This window comes from Micropterus dolomieu, linkage group LG08, assembly GCF_021292245.1.
Source record: "Micropterus dolomieu isolate WLL.071019.BEF.003 ecotype Adirondacks linkage group LG08, ASM2129224v1, whole genome shotgun sequence".
Lineage (NCBI taxonomy): Eukaryota > Metazoa > Chordata > Actinopteri > Centrarchiformes > Centrarchidae > Micropterus > Micropterus dolomieu.
Window position 1 is genome coordinate 16,075,540 of NC_060157.1, and position 8,746 is coordinate 16,084,285.

Below are 8,746 nucleotides of genomic sequence, written 5' to 3' on the forward strand. Positions count from 1 at the left end.
AAACGTCCATATTTGAGCATGCTGCACTTAAACAGAGTACTTGGGGGGGGGGGGGGGGGGGATACTGTTTACCAGTCACCAAAGAAGCACCACTTAAAGCAAATCACAACTCTTTACATCTTGTGGCTGTTTGTGTTTTTGTCTAATTATGCACTTGAGCATAACTGTTCATCCCAACTTGAGCGCTTGTGAGAAGAACACATAGCATTTACAGGAAAGCCGCACTCTGTAAGAGTTTTATTTACTTAAAATCAGTGGATCAAAGCCAGTGGTGACATCATGTGGCGATGGCCCAATTACATGAAAATAATAATTTAAACAATTCATTTGAAGAGGATTTATAAAGATAAAGATATTTTAATTGGCTCAGCTCAGTAGGCGACTATGTTAAAATTCAAACAATGAGTTGAATTATGGACCCAACTGAGGACTCGCACACAACACAGACCATTTTGAAAGCTGAGTTTGGAGCATAAACTGTGTGTGTCTTTCAGTTTCCTCTTTGAGAGGACACACAGGTGTGAATGATTTAGAGTGCTGGAGTTGACTCTCTATGTGTGAGTGTAAGAGAGACACACAGCGCCAGTCTGCATGTGTGTTTGAGCAAACAAACGGTGTGTATGGTGATTTTTTTGTTTGTTTTTTTTCTTATGTGTGTACTTACTATATGTTGTGTGTATTCACTCTGTGTTCCCTCGCTGCTGAGTTTCCCAAGTCTATCAGGTTACACTGGGGGCTAATTGTCTTTCTCTTAGGGCTCAGGGATGGGTTGCTCTAATTGTCCTGTGGCCTGGAACCAGATGCTCATACTAGTGTTCCTCTCTCTATTTAAACTGTGTTGTCCGTGTCTCTCGCTCTCTCTTCCAGTCCATTTAATTTCTCTCTGTTGCTTACACACAATTTAATGGAGCTGTTTCTTTATATGAAATGATCAGATTTTTTCCCCAAGTGGTACACTAAGAGGTATACAAATTTCATAGTGTACAGTTATATGTCTGGTGCGTTAAGTTGCCGTCATCATAAAATGCACCTTGGCAAAAATGTCAAACTTTCTCTTTTTTTTTTCAATTGGCATAGTACATTTTTGGTCAGCTAAATGCTATCCTTTAAGACTGTGCTTCCCAACCTGGGGTCGGGACTTGGGGGCCATTCCAAAGATTTGCAAGATTAAATGAGAGGGGTTTACTCACTTTTTAACAAGTTAGGAAGAAGAAAAAATTATTCTGCTACACAAAAGTTGGTTCATTTGTGTGGACTCTAATTTAATCTCTGCTTTTTTGTAAAATACTGGACAGTTTTGCTTCTTGAGGCCTCTAACAAATTTTTTTAAACAAATATGCAAGTCATGCTGGGGTGTATTTGACAGGCATTGCGTGGCTATAAAGTTTTTAAAAAAGTAAGTTTGTGTCAGATTTTCCCTATGTTTTTAGTTTACTCTATTCGTTTACTTTAAATTTTCTTTCTTTTTCCATTTTCCCTCCCTGACTCTGCTTTTCTTCACTTGTCTATGCCTTCGATTGTATGTCCTTGGCCCTAAATAGCACAGTCATGAAGAGTGAAGAGTATGAATGTACGAATTTCTCTGATTGACATAGCTTCGTCCATGAGTGGGAGAAACCAATCAAGTGAAATCAGATGTTGATTGTGAATTTGGCCTAAAAACCTATATTTGGGGTATGAGTGAAAACGACTGCATTATGGTGTCCTCCAAATCCAGGTCTCTGGCCATGAACCCTTTACTGATCCCGGAGGCCTACATCATCGGCGCCCAGCCTCTGTGCAGCCAGCTGGTGGGCCTGTCGCAGGGCCAGAAGAAGCTGTGCCAGCTCTACCAGGACCACATGCAGTACATCGGTGAAGGTGCCAAGACAGGCATCAGAGAGTGCCAGTACCAGTTCAGACATCGGCGTTGGAACTGCAGCACAGTGGACAACTCCTCTGTTTTTGGACGGGTCATGCAAATAGGTAAGACAGGGGCAAAGGATGTATTAAAAAAAGCATATATTCTCAGAAGCATGTCTACAAACACACGTGAATAGACACAAACACCATGTGAGTTCACAAATACCAAAATACGCACATGTATGCACTTCATATTCGGCAGTGTTATTTAGAGTCTGTGTATTCCACACCTTTCCTCTCTTCATTCTCCCTCTCTCTGATTCACTGACCCTCGTGTGTGTGCGTGTGTGTGTATGGGGCTGCTGATTCTCAGCAGCTGTGTGGAGGGAATAGCTGGTGGGTGAGGTTGCTGGATAAATCACATGTGGCTTTGGGCTGCTAAACCAGCTCCCGACATTGAGCAGGAGGGAGGCAGCGAATCTGCTTTTCCCCTGATGAATGGGAGACAATCTAATCTCATTTAACACACACACACACACACATACAGATGCACACACAGTGGACCTGGACTTCTAGCTGCCCTGTATTTACAAGTAATAGGAGTGCAGTGAGTGTATGCACCAATATATCACCTTGTCAGAGATTACACTGTCTGTGTATATACGTGTGTGGGTGTGTGTGTGTGTGTGTGTGTGTGTGTGTGTGTGTGTGTGCACATCTATGCAGTGTTCTCAGACCTCTTATACAAAAGTTCAAGAGCTTTACAATCCTCTCTTAAAAGCGAATCCCATTCTTGGATCCTATCGTTTAACATGGTTTGTTTCAGTTTTCTTTGGATTTGAGCCTTCACCTCAGGGGCTAATGTAAAGGTGGTTTAACGTTTATTGATCATAACTCTCCAGCTGAATAATAACAAATCTATGCAATGCAAGTGATCACAGCAGAGTTACAACAGGCTTCGGCTGCATAGTGGCAACATCTGAATGGATCGCGTTTTGTAGTTTCCATACCAGCCAGCGTTTGTGGTGCTCACATTTAGGGAATCTTTCAAATTCCTCCTCAGTAAGACATGCAGTTCATGTTTAAACTGTAAAGAGTAGGTTCACCTAAATAATTTTTTTAAAAACAGTTTTCTCACACACATGTCCAGATGATGAGATATCCATCTCTGGGATTTCTGCTTCCACCCTAATGCAATTAATGGAATGAATGATGAATGGAATTTCATTTGTGGTGCTCACAGCTTTAAAAATAACATTTAATGCACTCACCAGCATCTTGTCTTTCCAGAAATAATGTTCCCATTACTCTGGATAATCTGCAGAACACACTGTCAACAGTATTCTTGGTGACTATTTTTGGGACAGAGAGTAGTTTCACTGAAAGCCGATCACACCGTGATCTGTGGATGATCTCAAGTAAGCAGGGCATTGTTTCTGAAAATAGGTTTTCTGTTGAAACTCTAAATGTAATGGTATGAGCAACAAAAGCAAAATTTCATTCGCTTGCACTGTATATTGGTGATGGCGAAAATCTCAGAGATGGATATCTCAGGACCTCAGCACATACTGTAACTGTCAGCATTAATAGATCACTAGAGCTGTGATCTTTTTTAAATTTCAATGAACGGACCCCTTATCCTGTTGTGTTTGTGATCATAACCTACGTGACATTGTGTGCACACATTTTGCGAGTGTTTGTGTTTTTACTCTATTCCTGGTGATTGTGCCTGCCTGTGTCTCTGGCGCTGCTGACTCCCTTTCCACCGATCGATCTTCATAGAAACCTCATCAGCAGCCGTTTTCTCATTCCTCTTCTCCCTCCCCAACATTGCTCCCATCTCAGCCTGCTCTGGGCCAAGTAAACATGTCCTCCCCTCTATGGCTGTCTATCTGAAATCCTGTCTTGGTTGCGGTCTGTCTGTCTGTTGGCTTAGGACACTGCTGGTGATTTAAAGCTGAGCTCCAGGGGGTGCTGGCGTGGTTGGGTTCAGACCCACTCCCCCTGCCTGGCTTGGGGTACAGGGGAAGGGAGGCAGCAGTGTGGGAGACAACAGTTTGTCCTCTATTAGGCCAATATCCTCAGGCTGGATTAAATGTTGCACTAGACTAATACACCCCCCACCCCCCACCCCCCACCCCCCCTCTCTCTATCATCTATGCTCCTGCCAACGTTCCCCACCTGAACATTTTTTAGATTTTCCAAAAGCTTTCTTTATTCCTGCTTTTGCTTCTCCGTCATTGTCTTCTTTCCATCTTTTTGTGATATTAAGTGCATGCATGCATCCCCTTTTCCATTTTGCTTGCTTTTTCTTTTCTTAAATGTCTTTTTCTTGACTTATCTCTTCAGTCGTCTTTTCTTTCTACTCCCTCGTCCCCCATTCTCTGTCCATCTGTTATTGTCATTATAGCACGCTCTCTAAAGGTTTGGCCCAGCAGGTATATGAGCTGTGCATTTTTATTTTGTAGCAGCCCCCGTCTTCGATGTCAACGCGCAGCCTCATAGTTTGGCCGGCTGTTTCTTCTATAGTCGCTTATCTCCTCATCTTGGTTTCCTCTTCTAATCTGTGGCTTTGTACAGTGGTAATAATGGATCGAGCATTTGGATAAACGTAACTGCTTACGTGTATTTCTTTTGTTTTTCAAGACTCTTTTTAAGACCTCTCACTCTCGTCTCTATGGAGGAAATGTTGAGGGTAGAAACAGAGGGAGTTAATGAGTAACTGCACCAGAATCAGTCAGTCATGACAGATAAAGTAAAAGAGCTGTTGTCACTTCCAATTTGGGTGGACTTTAAGCCACTTGTTAAGAAGGATCTCTGTCACTGGAGGGCGCTCTCTTCTTTCTGGCCGAAGCCCAATAACAGCAAACCAGATTTCCACCATTCAACATGATGATGATGATGATGAGGAGCCTGCAGCAGTTGGCTGATGTGCTCTCTAATCTTGAATGTATGATGAATGCTGTCATATGACTTTACGTCTCATAACACTGTACAAATCTTTAAGGCAAAGTGACAGTGACACACATTTAGTATAAAACAAATACACACACATAACCTATAAAAATGGAAGCAGTGCATGGATATGCAAAATGACAGGCGTGCATTTAGACATTCATTTTCTAAATTTGTTTCTTCAAATGTGGCATGATGGTCCTGTTTGTTTGTCTGCAGGCAGTCGAGAAACGGCATTCACTTATGCCATCAGCGCGGCAGGGGTGGTGAACGCGGTGAGCCGTGCCTGCAGAGAGGGGGAGCTCTCCAGCTGTGGGTGCAGCCGTGCGGCTCGCCCCAAAGATCTGCCACGAGACTGGCTGTGGGGCGGCTGCGGAGACAACCTCAACTACGGCTACAGGTTCTCCAAGGAGTTTGTGGATGCACGTGAGAGGGAGAAGAGCTACCCCAAAGGCTCATATGAGAGTGCCCGCCTGTTGATGAATCTTCACAACAATGAGGCTGGAAGGAGGGTAAGACGCTGAGGTTATATGCACAAACGCACAAGCACACACCCACAAAGTTATTAGATAACATGCAAGCTGAAAGATATAAACTGCAGGCCCTAGAATGAGACCAACCAGTGATAAAAAGAGCAGGAGGAGTTGGAAGTGAGACAATCCAGGTCAATCTAATAGGTCTCCACTGATCATCTTTGTAACAGCTCTGTCAGCTCTCCTCTCCTGAGGCTTTGATCTGTGGGGAGATGGAGTCACTAGAGGCAGCTCTGGGGGTTTCTTTTCCTCTCCAAACATCTTGGAAACCACCTCAAAGGAAACGTAATGCCAGATATCTGTTGTCAGGCTGTTCTCTTTCAAGTAGGACAAATGAGTGGACATTTTATTCGGGGCATTATTTGAGACATGGACAGGATCATTCGGCCCTGTATGGCAAAGTGATGCCCTATGAGATCCTGAGCTGCACATATATACATATTTATGCAGACAGGTCAAATTAAAAATATGAAGCATGTGTCTTTTTTTCCAACCTGCAGATTGCCACACAAGAATTAGTGTTTTTGCAATATCCTCATGTGGTTATTAATTCAGTTATTTTTCATTCTCTCCTCCCCACTATCAGACGGTGTCGGACCTTGCCCACGTGTCCTGCAAGTGCCACGGGGTATCGGGCTCCTGCAGCCTGAAGACTTGCTGGCTGCAGCTGGCTGACTTCCGCAAGGTGGGCGACGCGCTGAAGGAAAAGTACGACAGCGCGGCCGCCATGAAGCTCAACTCGCGTGGGAAGATGGTGCAGATCCACAGCAAGTTCAACGCTCCCACCAGTCACGACCTGGTGTACATCGAGTCCAGTCCAGACTACTGCCTGAAGAACCAGAGCACGGGCTCCCTGGGCACAGTGGGGCGCCTTTGTAACAAGACCTCAGAGGGCATGGATGGGTGCGAGCTGATGTGCTGCGGACGCGGCTATGACCAGTACAAGGCCCAGATAGTGGAGCGCTGCCACTGTAAGTTCCACTGGTGCTGCTACGTCAAGTGCAAGCGCTGCACCAAAATCGTAGACCAATTCGTCTGCAAGTGAGAGGAGAAGTGTGGCCTGTGTGTGTTTGCTTGCAGACGATGGACATACATCTGTGTGTATCCATGAGCAGAGGAGCAAAGGAGTTGAACACAGACAGAGAGAGAATGGAAGAAAGAAACTATATAAATTATATTTATAGAGTTAAACAATTATGCCATTGCAAAAAGACTGACTCTTTTTTTCAAAAAAAAATGTTATGTCTGAGAGTATCGTGAAATATTTATTTTGAGATTGTTGTTTTATTTTGGCCCAGTCATCACCAGCCAATTTTAACCCCTTCAAGTTCCAAAAACTGGCTGGAAATCTGCCCCCACCAACCCCTACACTTTTTTTTTTAATGTTAGGAAATACAGTTTTTCTCGTCAGGTGGGTCACACTGATAGCGAAATTGTACTGAGCTTCCCATTTCCTAACAAGAGTAGAGTTTGATATTTGTGGCATAGTTGACTAAGAGGTTTGTTGTTTTCAAAGTGACTGTGTTGAGAGGAGAACGCCTGTGTGCTGTAGCGTATGGATGTGTTTTTGTGGGCCCAGTCCCACACCAGCCTTCACATCCTTATAAACACCTACTTGTCCCCTCTCATCATATGTACAATAAGGAACACCGTTGGTCCGAGTCCTTGGAGTACAATGGGTACAATTAAAGGGCTGTTTTGGGGGGATTGGGCCATTTATTAAGCTGTTCCAGAAGCCTTAGAGTTCCCCAGGTGCTGCAACAAGCCCTCCACCATTATGCACTTTGATACAGAGGCTTAAACCTGTCTGTATGTGTCTGTTCAGCTGTTTTTTTACTACAGTGCATCAGCAAATATATCAATATTATAGTCTACATTCTTTTCCATATTAATTCAGATTATCCATTTAACATTATTCTACAATACTTAACATGGTTTGAATATATATGGGCAATGTTGTGGTTACAGTGGTGAAATATTCCATGCTCTGTGTATATAGTATGTCTATCCAACCAATCAGTAAACTGTATTTATTTTCTTTAACCAGATCCTCCTTTAAGCTTAAAACAGAAAATAAAAACACCCACCATCTCCATCATAGATCAGTATTTTGTCAGACATCCCCAAGTTTTGAAGTCACTTTTTAAAAATTGTGTTCTCACTAATATGGCTCTTCACTGTTTTCGTAAAGGGAAATGCACCTTATTGTTTTGAAACACGGATTCTTTCTTCTGACTCATGTTCAGCTTTACACACACACACACACACACACACACACACACACACACACACACACACACACACACACACACACACACACACACACACACACACACACACACACAAAATTATTATAGCAGGTGTTCAGATTTGATCGCCACAGATTTCCAGTACCACTCAGTTAACTGCGCACTATCCCTGTGATGATTCTCAATAGACAAAACTATTTCTAAATCCAATTATGTATATTTATAAGCTTCTCTATGAATTTGAGGTTTGTTAAACGTAATGTGTTATAGCTGATATTTTGTTACTTTTTACAATTTGGCTCTACTACAAAATGCTCTACTTTGTTTCAATAAATATCAAATGTAAAACCAGCAGAGAAGTATTTACTCACAGTATTGTACTGGTCACATTTTGTTTGTCTGTGCATTTTGACTATTTATTATCTCCTGACATAAACCTTTTCTTTTATATACTACTTAATATATGAAATGTGTGTGCCTTTTTAATAGAGAAATGACCACTGATTCCAGGATCAAACTTTTCCTTTTCTTTGAAAATCTAACAGCATTTCATGGTTTTTCTGAACCAAGTTACATTTCTTCATTCAGTCTTCTTACCCATGTGCAGGTTGATTAACAGTCAAACCCACATTGGATGACAGCTGTTTTAGGCGTGTAGTGAACAAAGACGAGGAGAGTTTGCTTGAGAGCTCTGGAAGATCGCCTGAAGATTGGGTGTCTCTCAGGGGGGTGGTTGAGGTTGCATTATAAGTGCCCCTCAACCAATCCAATGACAGTGGATCAGTTAATGGAATGATTAATCATATTGTGTCAGGAGAATAGGAAGAGGGGGATTTTCAATGTCGGGGGAAGGGGGCTGTCTGGGAGATGACTGGGCCTTGTCAGAGACTGCTGGAGCTCAGGAGGAGACGCAGAGAACAGGAGAGAAGATTGGGTAATGAGAGACAGGGGATTACACGAGGCCTGGATGAGAGGGGAATAATGAGGAGAGGGGTTGTGAGAGGAGAGGCCTGAGGGAGAGGAGCAGAAAGAAAGTGCTTTAAGGAAAGTAGAGCAGAAGGACTTGCATTACAGTGTAAACGGTCCTGACATTGACTAATATTTACATTGGTAAAATGATACTGACTTTAGGAGCACATCCCATATGTTGGCCCCTGTGTGAGTGTG

General features: G+C 43.0%; 1 protein-coding gene across 5 annotated transcripts in view; it reads left to right on the plus strand.

The window, feature by feature from the left end:
* The window catches only part of wnt5a (wingless-type MMTV integration site family, member 5a), a 16,562-nt gene that overhangs the window by 7,540 nt on the left and 276 nt on the right, over positions 1-8,746 (plus strand). For 3 of the 5 annotated variants that reach the window (XM_046057392.1, XM_046057391.1, XM_046057390.1), the window contains exons 3-5: positions 1,718-1,965; positions 5,017-5,309; positions 5,917-7,930. In XM_046057392.1, the coding sequence (XP_045913348.1) occupies positions 1,718-1,965; positions 5,017-5,309; positions 5,917-6,375 (1,000 nt within the window). In that variant the 3' untranslated portion in view covers positions 6,376-7,930. Of the gene's footprint in view, positions 1-537; positions 615-1,717; positions 1,966-5,016; positions 5,310-5,916; positions 7,931-8,746 lie in introns of those variants that run through there. The other 2 variants (XM_046057393.1, XR_006826146.1) reach the window with 2 other exon arrangements.